Source organism: Strix aluco, chromosome 24 (assembly GCF_031877795.1).
Source record: "Strix aluco isolate bStrAlu1 chromosome 24, bStrAlu1.hap1, whole genome shotgun sequence".
Taxonomy (NCBI): Eukaryota; Metazoa; Chordata; class Aves; order Strigiformes; family Strigidae; genus Strix; species Strix aluco.
This window is the reverse complement of record NC_133954.1, coordinates 5140033-5159118: the sequence shown is the minus strand read 5'-3', so window position 1 is coordinate 5159118 and position 19086 is coordinate 5140033. Positions and strand designations below refer to the sequence as shown.

The 19086-nt window shown below is 44.0% G+C and overlaps 1 protein-coding gene across 3 annotated transcripts in view; it reads right to left on the bottom strand.

Moving 5' to 3' along the window:
- MYO1D (myosin ID) overlaps nucleotides 1-19086 on the bottom strand; it is a 166296-nt gene that overhangs the window by 53512 nt on the left and 93698 nt on the right. For 2 of the 3 annotated variants that reach the window (XM_074849311.1, XM_074849312.1), the window contains exons 20-21: nucleotides 13920-14033; nucleotides 7920-8074 (exon numbers count right to left, since the gene is read on the bottom strand). In XM_074849311.1, the coding sequence (XP_074705412.1) occupies nucleotides 7920-8074; nucleotides 13920-14033 (269 nt within the window). Of the gene's footprint in view, nucleotides 1-627; nucleotides 2109-7919; nucleotides 8075-13919; nucleotides 14034-19086 lie in introns of those variants that run through there. The other variant, XM_074849313.1, reaches the window with a different exon arrangement.

Below are 19086 nucleotides of genomic sequence, written 5' to 3'. Positions count from 1 at the left end.
ATGGGGAATGAATTAGGCAACTCAAAGAACACTCTGCAAAAGGCTAGTAAGACAAAACATCACTTGTTAGTAATACATCACACGGGTGTAGGGGGCTGGAGAGGACCTTTGGGTCACTGGGGAGCTGTTTTCATAAGAATTACAGTTACTGTGGAAACCTGGTTCTAAATTTTCAAAGTAATCAATGTTTTTTTAAGTGCCCTGAATAAGACTTCCCGAATACAAAACAATTTCAGAAAACGCCAAGCAACTAAATCATTGGAAAAGTCAGTCTCCTTCAAAGCACATCAAGCTCCAATAACTTCTCATTTGTACCAAGATCTCCATCCCAGGAGGACCCTTAACATCTGGTTACATGGAGATGCTGGTATAAAGCAACTGGAATGTGTCTCAGCCACAGCAGAGTCCTCCTTCCAGTGGATTTTACACAGAATTCACATTGACAATGGGAGTAGGACACGGGCAGGCTAGGGAAGGAAAAACTGACCAATAAACTTCTTCGTACTCAAAGGAAGGCCATAAAATATAATAAATTGTTACCATTCATGTTACTGGACAAAAAAATTGACTTTTAGATGCAGAGGGCAAGTACTCAAATAAAAGATTCACAGTTTTGCTGCAAAAATGAAACTCAGTCTCCTGAAAGCCCAAGCCCCTCTCTCGAGCTCATTTTATTCTCAATATAACAAATCCAGGACTGAGGGAGACAAAGGGTTTTTTCCATGCCAGGAACACATTGAGAAGTGTAACAAAAAGCTACTTTTTCACTAGAATGTGAGATGGGGAAGGCTTCCCTGGCCAGGGAGCTCAGGAGCCATTTCAGAGACAGCGAATGAACTCTGCTGCAGCAGCAGCATCTGGAAGATGAGTTTTAGGAAAGGAAACAATCCTCTTCTGGGTTCCTTAACGAGTTCCCTTCTATCAGGACGAGTGTTCAGAAAAGCTCAGTAGCATCAACAGCTGCAGAAACCTTTTCCAAAATATAAAAGAATTAAAAAAGACAGTGTGCTTCATCAGGGTGCTATAATTCCACCTCTTCATGCGCTGGAGTCACTGAAAGCACCGTATCTTTAATTTATGCAACGTATTTTCCAAAGGAAAATTGTCATTTCTTAGCCCAAGTTACAACCGTGGGGTTGACAAACCTATACAGGAGTTAGTAGAGAAGATTATAAAGATCATAAATTAGCCAAACGTACATCTTAGCTAAGTCTTAGAAATATTTTTTGAGTCAGTAAGCCAAGGTAAGAGAATTAAGCCAATTTTTCCAGTTTATATATCTATTTTTTAATGTATTTTTTTATAAGGAAACTACTTTTCCTTTTGCCACTACCCTTCCGCAGGGTCGAGTACCCGGTGCTTAAGTGCTGACAGCAAACTGTGGGTTAGGGGCCCCCCAAAGCACAGCAGAATTTTACGAAAAATTAATTATTAATAGAAATCCTGTATAAAAACAAAGCTCAAGCACTGAAAGAAGTGTTAGGGAAGAGTCTGCTATGAATAAAGTCTGGTCCTTTGTCAGGCTCCAGCCGCTGCTGACAATGGTGTCAGCCACTGGCACGGCTGAATCAGAACTAAACACGGGTTAGTTGGCAGTGGTGACAAAGGACAAATCGTATTAAATAGCAATTTAGAAGCAGTTTGTTTCCAGCCCGTTTTTCTGAAGCGGCGCTCAACTCCTTTTGATCTCATCTAGCCTACAAGAAATCACCAGCCTCGATGGAAACTTCCAGTTAAAGAGTACTCATCAGCAGCCGGGCTGCCAGCGCTGCTGACACCCATTGTCACTTAATGGATAATTTTCATAGCGTTCACAAAGCTTAAGTGACAGATTAATTTGACACCAGCGGTTGTAACACCCTTCCTTTGTGTGGAGGCTTTCTGCCTTATGAGATGGTTATTTCCTTGGAGTAAGGTGGCTTTGTCAGCAGCACACCACCACACTTGTGTTTTCAAATACCAGTTTGAGCTCCTCTTTCTTGCTTTGTCCCCAAAACTCACAAGTGTGAATCCCCACCACGTCCTCCAGATTGTCGCTGGCTACAGAGAAAACGCTTCTGGTTTAACTCGCCTGTAAATCTATTAGTCTCAGCAGTTAATCGAGGTTTCTACAAGAGAAAGGTAAACAGCTTTAAAAGCAAAGAACAATTTTAAACGGATTAAAATCAGCAGAGTTTTGTTATGAAAGAGCATCTTTATGACAAACTGAAGTGTTGTTAACCTCTTGCATGATACCTGGGCCTGAGCTGGAAGGTACAATTCTTCATATCAGTGGAAAAAATTCAAATAAAAAAAAAAAATTGAATCGATTTTAATCAAACTGGGCTCTCCTACTTAACGATTTGTGTTCCAGACCGTGCTTGTAATCGAGCTGAGGATTTTCACCTACACAAGAAAAGTAAAATCATGTTGAATCTCCCCTCTGTCTTTTTTTACAGACAGCACCAAAAATGTGCAAAATGCTTGTCTTCACCCTTGCACAATGGATTGAAAATGTGTATTTACAGAGTGTTTCTTCCCATTTATCTGACAAATATCTCAGCATTCATACTATTAACAAAAATCACCCAGTAGGCAACACTCTCAGAGCTTAACCTTAAACACCACTGTTTAGATAACAGTGAATTTTAAAATCTTTCACTTAAATGTGTTTGCAGGAAGCTTTGTTTGCCACAACATGAACTGTTGCAAAGAGCAGAAAACCAGAACGCACGTTTATGAATTCTTCTATTTGTACCAAATACATTTAATCTCCCCAAATTGCCTGCAGTTCTGGTTAGGTTTTATTCTGACACTCGATTTATGTCGTTCAGGGGGATTAGGGGCATACTGCACTCATCCAAAGTTTTAAGCAATTCTAGTGAAACTAGTATTTATGACTAAAGCTTTGAATACCAGGAAAACAGTTAGAAGTGAGCTTTTTTTTTTTTCCCCCCAAAGAAAGGCTTTTCTGAATGCCCTAAAGCAGTCTCCCCTAGGCTGGGCCCAAGCTCAGCTTTGGTCTCTCCTATGTCCATACCAAGGGGTGAGCAGCCTCCGCTCCCACACAACCCCACTTCTCCCCCTTCCAGGCTCCCTGGTCTGCTTAGACCGTGAACTCATCGGACCGGGGTCTGTTTGTTTACAGTATTTCACATAACAAAGCTTTAATCCCAGATATATCCCCTATGTGCCAGCGCAGGCAAAGAAAGGTGTGTTTTGTGAGGATGCACTTCCCCACGCTTAATACTGAAGCCTGGGCAAACTGTGCACTGACACCAAACGTGTTTCTATTTCAGTTTGTCTTGAAAGGTTGAGGGCACAGATTTTTTTCCCCCCAATTTTTTTACATGTATGTATATATACATATACTTTCCACATTTTACATACACATACACATATTTTCTCCAATCTTTACATACACACATATATGTATATACATGTATTTCCCCCAATTTTTTACATATGTATAAATTATACATACCCACATGCCTGTATTACACAGAGATGATACACCTGCACATGACACTAAGCCTGATAACCAAACCCATCCACTTCCACAATCAAATAAATTGCTACCCTCTTGGCTAATGTAATAAAATGCACAGATGGAGCAAAATTACAATACGTAAGGCACGTCAAAGGGAAAGCTGAGGAATGTACTCTTCCTACAGACACCTTGGGCCAAGCCAAAGAGAGCCCTGCATGGAACAAGAACAGGGTAACAGGCTTTAATGGAGCCAACAGCCCATCGCATTAGTTTGAGATCCATTTTTATGAATTACTGCTCGGTCAATAGCGTAGCAGTGCCAATGCAACTGGCTCTAAGGCATGCCAGTTTAAGAACCCAGAACTAAAGAAAATTAATCCAGTGCACACTAATGATTAAAATTGGCTGACAGGTCTCAAAGCGCAATGGAAAATACAAAATTATCCTTAGGCAAGTGATTTTCTGCTGCAGTTCTGCAGGGATTGCTTTTTACTGTTCTTAACTCCCCCTTGCCTTCAGCAATCCTGGAAGAAAACCAGCGACTGCAGTGGCAGACAATACAGGGATTAGGAGAACAGAAAGCATTGAAGAGAGCAGGCCACTGATACACGTTGATCTGAACTGCGTGGGTCAGCCAGACAGAATATACTGTGTGTGTTTTAACACAGACCAAAAAAAAAAAACCACGTTCTTTAAGTCAGGGTGTGCTGCAGAGTGCAGCACAGTGCTTAGGAACAAAGGATGGGTCTCTGTCACTTTTGGTGGTGACATCTGAGCTGCCTTTACAACGCAGTGCGAGGGCCACGAGAGGATGAGAGTAAAAGCATTAGAGCTTTGGAGACTGGCTACGATCAGGTCTGCTCTGGTGAAGGACAGCTCTGAAGTACAGCCAAGAAAGAGTCCTCAGTATGTTAGACTGATCACTGAGACATCTTCTAGAGGCTTAAGGACCAGGAAGCAATGTGGGTGTAAAAGATGGAAGGGCTAAGTCCTTTCCTGGCTGATAATCCTCCCCTTTCATGGCCACTCTCACTCCTCCAAGAGCCCCTTCAGGTCCCTTTCTCCCAAGCATGGGCTCCAACACTTGAAGGGACACCGTGGCCACATCCACAGCTTCTGAGAGCTGTTTCCCCTGCACTGTAAGCAAGTGCTTTGGCAAGCCCACGATGAGACCAATGCGCTACCCTCATCGCCTCAGAGCACCTCTTCTTCCTGCCGAGCAGCCTAAGAAGAGCCCCATGACCCAAATTTCCTTTGCTTGCTCCTACGAGGCACCACCCAACGCACTGATGAGGCCGCATCGCTCAGTGGCACAGCCACGAGAGCCTGCTGCTTTTTTCCCCTTTTCAAAGGAAACCAACAACAATCATGAGCTGCTAGCGGATTTTTCCAGGTATTTCATGCTTAATCACAGCTCTTCTCACCTGGCATGCACAAGAGACAGCCACAGCCAGAGAACAGTAAGCAAAACATCCAGGTGAAGTTCACGGAGATGCCTACACGCTGCTTGCAGGCAGCCAGGAACCTGCTGTGGCCATTACAGCAGCATCTCAGCCAGCTTTCCCATCATTTCTGTTGGGAATTCAGCTACCTAAATAATTGCATTGTTAAAAAAAAAATAAATCTAGCTGATATATTAGACGTACGACTCAAACATCCATTAACTCAACTATACACAATTCACTGCCTTAACCAGAAGAGTCGCTACTCAAAACTTTATAGTTCATAGAAGCATCATGTCAGTTTTATGCTATATAAATACTGATTTGTGACCACAACATGAAAGTAAGAGAACTCCTACTAGGAATAATTTTCAAAAGATGCAGTTTCAGGTAGATTTTCATGGGCAAAGGGTGTGAACTCAGGCAGGATGTTGCCAAATTTGAAGCCTTTATGCAGGAACAGTGTCACTTCTCCAAAAGCAGCTGCCAGAGTACAGCATCTAAAGACATTACCTCTAAACTTTTTCTAAAATATCTAAACTATTTCTTGCTGAAAATTTCCAAAATTCCCAATGCAAGATGTGTCAGCACTGAAGTTCCCAGTTCAAAGAGTTTGGAAAAATAATAAAAACTGAAACAAAGCATCTGAACTAAGAGGGTGTAGGCATCCTCAGCATAGATGTCACCACCAGCCTCCTCCTCATCTTTCCTACATACTAATACAGAATGGCATAGAATTTTACATTATTTTATTACACAAGTATTTAAGAATCATTACCTACACACACAGCCAAGCGTAGCTGTGCAACCTTACCCTTGCTAAAACCTCCTAACAGGGGTTTCAGGGCTGGTATTGAGATGCCTGGAAATTGCTTTGTATGTCCAGAGGGGACCTCAAGTGAGACCCAAGGGAGCTGCTCCCCATGTCCCAGGTGGAGCACAGCTCTGAAGTCCCATTACAGGGTCACCCAGCGATTGAACTTTCAGGCTCAAGATTTTACTGTTGGATCCACTTTCTTTTCACAGCAACCACCTTCTGACAGGCAGGACAGAGAAACTTGACACTTGCCATGAGGCACATGGTGACTTTCAGCTAATCCCCTTTAATGAGGAATTCCCTAAGTGCCTCTCAAGCAAGGGGTCGGCTAATCCCATTCACTGACAGGATTTTTTTTACTCCTAGAAAATGGAAAGTGGCTGAAAACAAGAGTATTTCCTTTTATTTTGATTTACAGATATTGCTTTGAAGAGGGAAACCATGACATTTGGATATTTGGAAAATTAAACATGAGCTGTTCCTGTACATTATCGTTAAACCAGTAACTTTTATTAGAGGTTGGAGAAAAAGGGGCTTTTAGACCAGCTCTCTCATTTAACCAGCTGTGCTGAGATTTGTCATTTGAAGCAGTAAAAAAATGTTAATATTGTATTAAGTGAAGATTAAACAGCATATAAGAGTATTTAACTGTCATTCTTCTACAGACAGTGATTAGATAAAAACTAATTCTTTTTAAAGATAAAAATGTCATTGTTAAATCAGTATAAGAAATTGAAAATCAATAGTCTATACCCTTATATGAAAGGTGCAATATTTTAGACTGATGGCCACACAACATACTTTCTTAAAATGAAGAATACGTGCCTCCCACCGAGCGATACTGGATACGTGACAGAAAGGCTGGGTACTTCCTGGTAACGTCTGAGCAAAAGGAACAGCAAAGCAGGGCAATCTGAACACTGAACATACAGGATCTGGAGCGTACTCCACGGTTTCACAGCTCTTCCCAACATTAGAGATTTGTTAAGGCACAGAGGAGCATCAGCTAGCTGAAGATGTCACCTGTGTTCAAAACACGCCAGACATGAAAGAACTCCAGCTACTTCACAGGATTCCCGAAATGAAGTGTGTTGCTTTACAATACCTATAATCTCCTGAGCCTTCAAGAGCAGCTACCTTTGAAATTAAACTATATTTAGGGAAATGCAAAACCAGTAAATGTTTCCACTTGCTTTTCAGCACTAAAATTGTCAAAAGAAATTATGTCGATGCTGAGAATTCATTTCAAATGAACTTAGCACCTACCTCCAGCAGTACAGGCAGCAGTGAACTTTACACTGTAGTGGTGAGAAGTGGCTAAACCGGCACCTTCTTCTTGAATTGATGAAAAAAAAATTACCTAACATAACCTAAATTTGCTTCCATTGTCCTGCCACTTGTAGCTCTGTATGAATATTTACCTATAGAGACTCCTTTTCATGGGTCATAAACGGAGCATGATATTGTGAATGGTGAAGCCAACGCTGATGCTGACCAACACCAGTCCTCGTGAGAGAACTGGAGGAACAAGGGAACAACTCTGAAGGTCTATTCACTCCACACATCATTCCTCTACAGAGTCACTTTTATGGGATTGCCTGCAATGCAGTCACTGCTGTGGCGCTTGTCTGCACAGTCCCGAACGTGCTCTGTGGTGTAAAGGTGATTATTGCTAGTTCAGCTGTAGCTACAGGAAGCTCCGTGCACAATAACCACTTAACTGTTCAGTTCACCAGTCAAACAGCTCTTGCACATTGATCTACACGTGAGACAATTTTCAGGAAACAGATGACATTTTACAGCTCAAGCAATAAATCATCCACTGATACCGGAGGCAGGGGAGCAATCTGAGAGACGAATAGCTGTATCTTAATTTTACATGTTAAGAGTTTGACTGTAAGAAGCATTGAGGAGACACTGTGACACACTCAAAATGCATCTTCAGTGATATCGAGCCCCAAACCACTATGCTCTAACAAACATATTCAGAGAAGGTACGTGGGGCAAGCCAAGTGTGGCAGCAAAAAGGCATGTCCCAAAAACACAAGGAAAAAATGTTGCTCTGGTATCCCAGTAATACAGTGAAGTAACACAGGTAAAGCTCAAGACTGGCATCAAAATGACTTCAGGGGAAGTTTCTGATATGGCACACTAGACCGAGTTTTCAACAAAATGCAGCCCCAGCACTGACCTCTTGAAGTGGCTTGCCAGGACTCCCACCAGCTCTCCAATCCTGCTGTCGTTAGAGGGCTCTCTGCTGAAGAGACAGACAATGAGGTCCTTGTTGTCTTTCGTGTGGAAGACCACGAGCTGGTCCTTTCCATTGGAGACACTCAATCCTATCAACTGTGAAGAGAAAGCAAGAACAATGTTATATATGTTGATATATCTTTGCTACTCTCCAGGCCAGTTCTTTCCTCTCCAGGGTGCCACGCTCACTCTCAACTTCTACCTCTGCCAGAGAGCTCAGGGCAACGGCAGTGTGCAGGTCCTCAGCACTCCTCCCACAAGCTGAAAAAGTCCTGATGGAACAACAGCGATTTTTTGGAAGTCAACAGTCTCAAAGATGCAAGGAAATTTTACCGTCTAGACTGGGATCATTCTGAGCAACTCTTGCCAGAAGCAGCACTGTCCCGTGTCACGGTAGTGCCCTTCTGCCTATCCAGCAAAGAGGGCACCAGGAGGATCTCTAACAGCTGAAGCTTGCTTTCCCAAAAATCTCACACTATCGCACAAGCCTGCTTTTTTTTTTTTCTTCTTTTCAAAGGAAACCAACAATAATTATGAGTCTGGCCAACAACCATCTTCAAATCCCCATATGCAGTGCTGGGAATGCAATGACATGCAGATAACGGAAGAATGAAGCTTACTGAAAGCCTAAACAACTTGATGAAGAGTATTTGCAACCCCACAAGGCTGTAATGATTCCAGGGTTCAGGTGTGGATTAAGGTCTTGCTGTTCTGACAAAATAAAGAAGTGTGGGGTTTTGGTTTGGGGTTTTTTTTCTGTTAAGTAACTGCTGCTTGGCACATTACAGCTTTGTCCTCATCATCTCCCAAAGTAAAAGCAGGAAACTTTTAGGAGTGGCAATGTGGGTACACAGGCTATTCAGATGAATATTGAAAAAGCAAAAAATTAATCTATGCTGAGGAAATAAAATATAAGGACAGCAAAAGGAACATCAAGAGGCAAGTGCACCTAAAAAACAGGTGTTAAAAAAGTAAAATAAAAAAAGAGAGAGAGAAAGGCAAAAGAATACCAAGTACAGAGAGAGAATACAACAGACCTTCCCTGTCCACTAAAGGACTACATGACTCCTTTGAGTGATCCAGAGGTTTGCATTCTCCTAAAAGTGCGAGGCACCGATATACCATTTTGTGGAAATGAAAGTCTCATGATTCCCTTCTTAAAGAAAAAACCCTTCTGTGTAACCCCACTGCCAGCGCCGGGAAGGATATTAGCACAAATCGAGCTGGAGACTACTCACTCCTTTCCGAAGCATGAAACATATTCAGAAACAGTCTGGATCCGTGTGTTTGGTTTAGCAGTCACAACGTATTATTTCCAAGAAACCTGTTTCAGCTCTGGATGTCTAACACACACCAGACAGCAGCATCGTCCCAGAAAAGCACGCCACAACCAACACGCAGCAGTGCGCTGTGTGCCCTATTTTCTGGATGAAACACTACACAAGTTTAGAATCACTCATTTGTTGGCTTATTATCACAGCAGAAGAGTCTGTCTGAACTACAGTAACTGCTGATATTTTAAACACTGAGCAGAGACCTCCAGCTACCAGTTGCATAATATACCCAACACAGGTGGAGTTTATTCTCTACCGTTCACGCTATTTTGAGGTTATGAAATACTTTAAAAACAAGCCACACTTCATGCACAGACATTAACAGCTGCCTGGGTTTACAGTGTCCCTTAAAATTAATTTGCATGCTTAAATAACATCCTGTGAGCACAATAGCACCACAGGGACTACTGCCATCAAGGTTTTAAATGTGCACCGAGTGTGAAAGATGAACACGTTGAAATCTTTGGGTTTGAAAAGCCTATTTAAACATTAATTATTCAACAGAACTGTGTTAAAGGTCCAAGAGCCCTTCAAAATTTTCCTATTTCACCCTTCCCTGTAAGACTATCAGAACAAATAAATATAGCACAAAAGAAATCATTTCAGAGAAGGTGCTTATCTCAGTGTTTACAAACACTACTATTAGCTTCGCTTGAAGACCAGGGAAAAATTCTCAGCATCTACAGAACATCCTTTATTGTATTCACCACTACTGGGAAAGCTGGTTGCAAGATCCTTTCTGCTGCTCAGTCGCCTTTGAATTCCTTTCTGCCATTATCTGTTTATTTTCTCTCCAGGTAAGAACAAAAAGGTACTTTATATTGGTACTTCTGAGGCAACTGCCAGAAGGCTTGCACACAGAAAATCCCCCCAAGTAGCATCTCAATCCAGCAGAATAGTCAGGGTTGAAAGGAAAGTTATTGCTTTGTCATCATTTGCACAAAATTACAGATTCCTCACACAGAACACAAAATAACAGATTGCAGAGCCTGGGACCCGAGCAGGCACGCGTTACGGGCTGTACTTAAACCATCACAGTTAACAGAGATGGGAACTGTAGTGTGATTTCTTCAGCCGAAAACAAGTTTATGGTCGTAACAGACATCAGCTGACTGTCTCCACCGGTATTTCCATGGAAACACCATCCCTAAGGATGTCGCCGTGTTGATAGGGTGCTTTCGAACTGCTGACAGCCAGCAGCACAGCTAACAGGCACAGGAGTTTCAGCTGGGTTCACCTTTACGTATCGGAAGGACAATCCACCTTCCCCAGCGAACGCGCATCCTCCTAGTAGGACCTATTTGATACACCAGTACACATCAAGGCTGGTGTAATCATTATCCATTTGCTTCTCAAAAATCCTCCTATCAGTTCAAACAAATGTTCTTTCCCTGAAAGGGAAGGAAGCTCTGTATCACTAATTGTCTACTTACACCACCTCCCTGTACACAGTAAAAGGGTTTCCACGCAAAAAGGGCTCGGACATGCAGAAAAATGAGAGAGAGATGCAAGGCAGCTCAAGAGGCGAAAGACAAGACATATTCAGATAGTTTAGTAGCAAATATAAAACATAACTACAGAAGGAAAAAACCAACTGCATCACAGCATTAACCATTAGCAGGAGTTCAATTTGTGAAATCCTGGCAAAAGAAATACAAATATTTCGTGTGCTCTATGTGAACCAAACACATTTCCAAACTCTCTCCTCCTCTCCCCTCTTCCTGCGGCGCAGAGAGGGGTCAGCAGTAAATCAAGAGGATCAGTGAGCACGCCCGAGCACATGATGCAATCCCGATGTGTACGTGCAGATTTTCTACTGTTCCCCAGGACCACGGCGCAGGAGAAGCAGGGAAAAGGAGAGGCTGTGGCCAACAGAGCAGAAATTTATCACCACAACATTTACCAAAGATAGCTTTCATCAAATTTCCATTTTGAAGTATTATTCTGGCACCTGTGTGAGTCAGTGAAGGGTCTTTTGGACTCATCCCTCCTGTGCAAAGTGCGCCAGGACCCCTTTGCCATTGCCCAGGTCAAGAAGCCTTGAGGTAGGTTGCTAAAGGGAGTAATTGCAGATGTACGAATAAACCCGATTTATATCTGCGGAAATTTAAGTATTCTAAGAGCAAGAGACTGATATGCACAGTCCATTAACTGTTTTGGTGCCAGAAGAAATGCAAAGCAGACAGCCAACATACAGTGCAGTACAGCACTCTGTAGGAATGGAGACTCTGTGTCAGACATCCGTGTTCTGTGAACAGAACAGCGACTGCTAACATTGCTAAGTAACAGGTGTCCTATAGGCAACCTACCAATTGTATCCAACTTGCTCGCGTCCTTTCATTTTTAAGACATTAATCATAAAATCACAGGATGGTTTGGGTTGGAAGGGACCTTAAAGATCATCCAGTCCCACCCCCTGCCATGGGCAGGGACACCTTCCACTAGCCCAGGTTGCCCAAAGCCCCGTCCAACCTGGCCTTGAACCCTTCCAGGGAGGGGGCAGCCACAGCTTCTCCAGGCAACCTGTGCCAGGGCCTCACCACCCTCACAGGGAAGAATTTCCTCCTTAGATCTCATCTAAATCTCCCCTCTGTCAGTTTAAACTTGTTCCCCCTCATCCTACTGCCACACCCCCTGATCAAGAGTCCCTCCCCCCTTTCCTGTAGCCCCTTTCAGTCCTGGGAGGCCGCTCTAAGGTCTCCCCAGAGCCTTCTCTTCTCCAGCTGAACCCCCCCAACTCTCTCAGCCTGTCCTCACAGGGGGGTGCTCCAGCCCCCCGAGCATCTTCGTGGCCTCCTCTGGCCCCGCTCGAGCAGGTCCGTGTCCTTCTGCTGTTGGTGCCCCCAGAGCTGGACCCAGCACTGCAGGGGGGTCTCACAGAGCGGAGCAGAGGGGGAGAATCCCCCCCTCGCCCTGCTGCCCACACTGCTCTGGGTGCAGCCCAGGATACAGTTGGCTTTCTGGGCTGCAAGTGCACGTTGCTGGCTCATAGTTTTCCATCCACTAACGCCCCCAAGTCCTTCTCCTTGGGGCTGCTCTCCATCCACTCCTTGCCCAGCCTGGATTTGTGCTTGGGATTGCCCTGACCCATGGGCAGGACCTTGACCTTGGCCTTGTTGAACTCCATGAGGTTTGCACAGGCCCATCTCTCAAGGCTTAAGGATTTCAGAGGAAAACATTCAGACTACCCACAGTGACAGTCTTGTGCTGTTGTGTAAATGTACAAGCTTCACCTTTAAACCCATCACACACAGGTAAAGCAGTCATTTTTCTAAAGCTGTGATAAATACAGATTTACCTGTAATTACTAATGTAGTAAAAGTGAATTGCAGTGGCCTAGCCATTTTGTATGAGGTACGAATGTAGTGAACTAATAGCGAGAAATTGTGATGGACAAAATTCCACCTTGTCCACCTGAGTTCACCTTGACACTTTGCAAAAAACACACCCATCTAGGAAAAACACTCTGCTGAGAGTCTCCATGTATTTGAACAAGTTGGTTTGCACAAACGAGAGTCAGCCATTTAGCAGCGTAATCTGCTGACAATTTCATTTTGCACAATTAAGAGATAATGTCAGTAGAACGGAACATCAACTGAGGAAAATGACCTGCAGCTGCTAACTCCCTGGCAGTAATGTCTTTTCAAAACAAGAGGCACTGCCACGCAGACATGGCTGCGCCACAGCGGATGCTCCCGTGAGGGTACGAGCACGTCACTCCACACGCACGCTGCGGTGGGGTGCAGGGCTTCGGTGGTGACCAGAGAGGAGGTTAGAAGAGGACCTATAAAATCAACATTACGGATGCAGTCTGAGCTAATCATTCACTCCACATCTGCCCATTAGATTTTACTGTTACCCTAACCCCAACTCTGCTCTTTTAGCAATATGCAGACACCAGATTTATTATTTCTCCAAATGCAAATGTCCCAACAAATTTGCGTACGGCATTGCCAAGCAACCCAGCCAGGTTCTGTAGGTTTAAGATAACTGTAGTAGTGTTACCTCAGGCTGAGGAAAACAAACAAGCGGTTGAATCCACACTCCAGGATGCTGAAGAGCTACGATGAGGTTTTCCCCCATCCCCCTTCACACCAGTGATAATCTGCTGCTTTGTCACTGGCAGCTAAACTCTGCTACCCCGAAGGCCAGATACCTCACTATAATTCTGAATTTAGCTTTGATAAGATTTACATTAAACATGAACAAATATTAAAAAAAAAATTTCAAACACGACATGAAGGATCAAACAAACCCCCAGAGACACAGAAATTGTGTCATAAGCTGCTGTGAAATGCTAACCCCCTTATGGGGGCAGGATCTTGCGGCACACAGAAGATAAAAAACAAAATAGAAGAATGAGCAGAAGAGAGTGTGATAAGCAGTTTGGGTTTTAGCTTTTATTTTATGCACTGAAATTGAAAGCTAACATGATGCATCAGTGCTGTAGATAATTGCACCATAACTGTTTTAAAGACATTAAATATATTAAAAGTTGTAAACCAAGGTCTTTTCCATTTTATGGATGTGAAAATGGAACTAAACGGTAGAAGCACCACCCATGACTAAGAGAGTCCGAGATGAGATTCCCCAGTCCTTGTACTTACATTATAGAGGGGGATGGTCTTCATCACTTTGTACTGCTTCATAGGGTCCATCTTATACAGGTGCCGATCAGTAATGAAGATAGCTCTGTCCTCTACCTTATTAAAGCGATTGACCTGGAAAGAAGCAAATTTTCAGTCCCACTAATCACTGCAAGAACACGCAGAATAAAACTTTGCAGCAGTAAATATGCAAAACTCGCACAGCAAATACACAAAACTCACAGCTCTTCAACAGGTTTTTTCCACAGATCTTGAAACAGTGAAAAGGGAAGATGGACCCTGTAAATCCATTGGACAAATATAGAAAAGCAGAGTCTTGGAGAAGCAACATCCTCAGAGTTATTCAGCAGAGCTGGGGCAACCTGGGAAAATCCCTGGCCTCAATGAAATGAAGGACAGATGCTTTCCCCCAGCAAGACTCGACCTGCGCCCCTGTCCGCTGGCAGACGCCAAGCCCAAGGCAGGTGGCTCCTGTTCCTACATTATATACGTGCCCTTGTCATCCCAAAAGCATGATGCAGAGTACGTGCCCCGCAGAGCTAAACAGGGTGCCACCAGGGTCTGTGACAGTCCAGACCTGAGGCGTTTGAAAGCAGAAGCTTTGGACCATCCTAACTTTGAGCAGGACCCATTTCCCTCTTTTAAAAGGTCTGTGCCTTGGATGTAGGTGAGCAACTCGCCCAGGAAGCGGAAAACCTGGACGACCACCCTTCCCCGGCCCATTAGTGGATGTGTGAGCTGAGTACGGGCACGCTCCACCCGTTTGCTGAAGTTGTGTCATTCTGCAAGAAGGAAAGAGACTGAACGGGCCAGAAGAAGTCCGGGAGAGCCAAGCCTGTATGCAGGGACCGAGGCAACCAGCTGGTGGGAGGAAAGCAAGGTTATTTCTTGGCAAGGAGAAGACCCAAGCTGGAGTGCCCTCAGGCTGCAAGGGGTATCGAACACAACCCTCTCCCTTCCTAAGCAAGAGAGGCAGAGCGAGAGCACAACCAGTCTGGTCTAAAGGCTCACTGCCACTGAGAACAGTTGTCCTGTTGCCTCTTCCAGGAGGTCCTGGCCCCATACCCTGTGCTAGCTCTGATGCTCCTCGGCCGTATCAATTCATCAACCTGACAAAAATCTGCCCTTAGTGTGAACGTACAGCGAGAAGGGCACAACGAGCATCAGAGCCACTGCAAGGGAAAGAGGGTGAGGCTCTGGGTAGTGATAAACAGGGGAAGAAAACAGGACGGCTCTGTTCAGCAGCAGCAAGCTCTGAGATCAGTTCAGCTGTCCCAGACCCGTATTGTGAGTACGGCAGATTTTTTTATAGAGGTGGACATTGCTCAACCCATATTTTAACTTGACTTTGTGTTCTGTTAAGCACATGAGGCAAGGATGTCTAGGGATCACCAGTGAGCTCAAGCTCCTCAAAAGAAATTCTTTAAACAGGCGCTCACTGCCCAGCTATGCTGTCTAGGGCTACTCCGGGAACACGGAGAGCAGAGCTACAGCATCCAGCAGACTTCAACCAAACAAGAAAGCACCCACAGGCATCTGTGCACCTCTAAGCTTAACTGACCCTGAGTGAGATTTTCAGTTGATTTGTTTTTTGTGAAATGCTTGTACCATTCGCAGGTTATTTTGAATCCAGACTCTGGTCTCCTGACCCCCACTCCACTCCTACAAGGTACTTACTACTAAGAAAATCATAGTGCACTTCAAACAACTTCAATACTGGCTTCCAAAAAGAGGCAAAGGTGTTTCAATCTTCAAATGACTGCACCCTCTGACAAAGTCAGGGTATGGAGGAGATGGAGCTAGGCTTCTTGGAGAAGTACAGCACGAGGACAAGAGGCAACGGGCAGAAGATGCAGCAGCAGCAGGAAGTCCAACCAGACATAGGGGAAAAAAATCCCCCCAGGAGGGTGGTAGCCCTGGGACAGGGCTCAGAGAGGCCATGTAACCTTCATCCTCAGGGATTTTCAAAACTCAGCTGAGTGAGAGCCTCAGCAACCTCATTTAACTCTGAAGTTAGCCCGGCTCAGAGCAGGAGGTTGGACCCCAGACCTCCAGAGCTCCCCTCCCACCTAAATCATTCTGTGACTTCATCAGCCCATATGCTACCAAGAAAACAGGCTTCACAGTATCTGAAATATTCTGACAGTTTCTAATAGTTCAGCAAAGACAGCTTAGTGTTGCCACTGGGAAAAATTAATATCTTAGGATCTTAATGCTGCTACTGGGCTCTACAGTTGTAAATTTAAGACCAATTATAAATACATGCTATAATTCAGTGAAGAACCATTAGCTGCCTGCTGAGGCAAACCACTATATTATCACCTGTAATCTCACTGGCAGTCAACAGCAGCAGAGATTATCTGTATATATACATCCCAACCCTCACGGAATAATCTTAGGCATACTCAAGAAGTTGGTTCACTCTAATTTGAACCCAAAATACTTCCCACCTGGGATACTGCTTGTGTAACCAGGCACTCAGCGTATGGGGAAAATAAGTTCCATCTTGTAGGGTACTTACGTGTGGATCAACCCTAAAACTTTTTTTTTTTTTTAAATAGCAATTTTACATAACAGTTCTGATAAAGGAAAAATTGGAAGACAGCAACATGTGAGCTCCCCAGCAAGTACTGTTGAAAACAGCCAAGTGCAGAGCCCCACATCCCAGTGTTTTGCTGCAGTTCACACACCCAGTTACCATGTGGGAAGAACAATGGAGGAACAGATTATTTAAGTACCAGCTAATGATGCAAAGTAATGACATGGCCCAGCAGCAAGCCATATATAGTGGTCATACATGACATAATTTATCTTAACTCTAGGTATTCTGATGTTCTGAATTCATGTCTATTTTTGGCCACCAATCATGTCTCCAGCAACAGCATCCTTCCAGTACCAGACAAATTAAATCACCAAAACTGCTGTCAAATGCCATATAAGCACCTCTGGAAAATTATTGTAAAAATATGCAGCTGTTTATTAAAAATGTACTCATTCAAAGGATACAAGATACTAAATGTTGTACCTTTACAACAGCATCTGATCTGGGAAAGATCCAGGTAGACTGAAGCTGATGAACGACATTCCACACCTTATGGAATTAGTGTGATTGTTTACAAAACCAGAAGTGGGAGGATCGTGTTACAGCACAAAACAAAATTATAATCTCTCCAGAGAAGTGTTTTATACCCTGGGATCATGCCTCTGTTCATATCTCCTTTCTAAACACAGATCATTTCAATTCCCCCCATCCCCCTGCAACTCATCACAAATGTTCTTCTAGGCTGCTGGTAACGTCAGGCTCCAGCAAGTGGGGTTTGCACAGAGGAAGCATGCATCTCGCCAACACTGCAATTAATTTGTCCAGGAAATGCTACACCAAAGGAGAACATGTGATGTCATCTAGACTTTCAGATGCCCCAAGAGGCCAGGTCACAAGGCAAGATGCAAACTTTTGTCAAAAGTAAGTGAGAAAGTAGGACACAAAGTAGAAATTATTTTTCACTAAGGCAAAGCTGAAGTCATCAGTGTATCACAGTCACGGAGACATTTATTAATCAACTGAGAAGGGTAGACAAGGGTGAGATGTGATGAGGCAGATGAACATAAATAGGATTTTCCTAGGTGAAGTCAGGAGACAACTGGAGAACTTAAATATTCTCAGTCAAAAGGCAGCAGAGTGACAAAGTTCAGAGCAGATAAAGGCAAAAAATGCTAATTAGAAAGCTATATGACAGCTTTAAATTAACAGCATCAACTCAGAAAAAGTAACTGAAGATGATTTTAGACAGCTTTGGATAGATCTTGGCACAAACATGCAAGGCAGCTGAAAACAAGCAAGGCATTAGCATGTGGTAAAGACTAGCATGGGGAATAATGTCCTGGGTGCCATGGTCTCACTCGGAACAGCGTGCGAAGCACCGGGACGTGAACGTGAAGGAGGATCTAATGGTTCAGAGAAGGTAAAGAATGTGATGGAGGGCCTGGAAAATCTCCCAGGAAGAGATGCTGAATAACTGGGATTATTTTAGGAAGCAGATGAATGGGAGGAAAAAAAACTAAAGGCTATGAAACACTGAATGGCCCCGAGAAAGTAGGTTAGGAGTGTCTGGTGCTACACACTGAGTTGTTTGAGTAGCACAGGCTCCTCAAACCAGAATTTGGCTGTGCAGCTCACAGCACACCATGCTCCGTGTCTTGTGAGTTTAAGGAAAAGCTTCTCCAGTCTGCTTGGCTGTGATCTGCCCCACAGACCTCAGATCTGACGCTGCGTGGCCACGGTCCCCAATCACGTCTTTTTGATTTATGTGAAATTTTTTTAAAGAGTCTGACCCCACCACCCCTGCACTGCCATGATCCTGCTTGTTGCTCCCATCTCCCATCGCAATGCCCTGCCTGTCGCCTGTGCCCACGGTGACAAAGGGAGCAGAGCTCTCTGAGCTGGGCCACCAGAGCCACCCCACCGCAGAAGGTCCTGCAGCTGCCGCTCTGCCCTCGCAAGGTGAGAGAACACTGCAGTTCTACAAGCATGTTTGAAACTCCCCTTCTTTCTCGTGGTTACCCACCATTTTTCAGTGTTCACACTGAACAATAAACTCAGATAAACAGCTGAAGAGATGTACCAAAGGGGAAGTCCAGCAGCTTCTCTCACCTGAGAAGCAAACTCTCATTGCTCCACAACTCGTGTCCTTTTCAGCTCCTTCCAAGCAGCCGCTTTGCTCCAGGTGTCTCATGGCACGTTTATGTAAATACACGCTGTGTTTTCAGAAGTAAACTGTCACATTGGGAAGCATGCACTGAAGAGATTCAGACAAATGCCTGCACCATTGCAAATGTTACTATTCTTTTGATTTTGTAGGAGTAAAGACAGGCCTTATGTTCTCAGATACAACTTATATCCTCATGTAGAACAACCCTTCCTAGCATTGTGTCTCTGCACCTTCTGGGCATTTTTTATTTATATCTTAGTTGATCCAAAGTGAATCAGTCCTAATTTAGCTTCTTGACTACCTTATGCAGAAAAATGAAGGTCTAGCCTATAGCAGAAAAACCTCCAAATGAGCTTTTCAGGTCTCTGCCAGGGGCCTCTAGACACCACAGGGCACCAGGCCTTGGAAGAGATGGTCCTCAAGGGACCTTGGTGCCACAAATGACAAGGGAGAAAGTA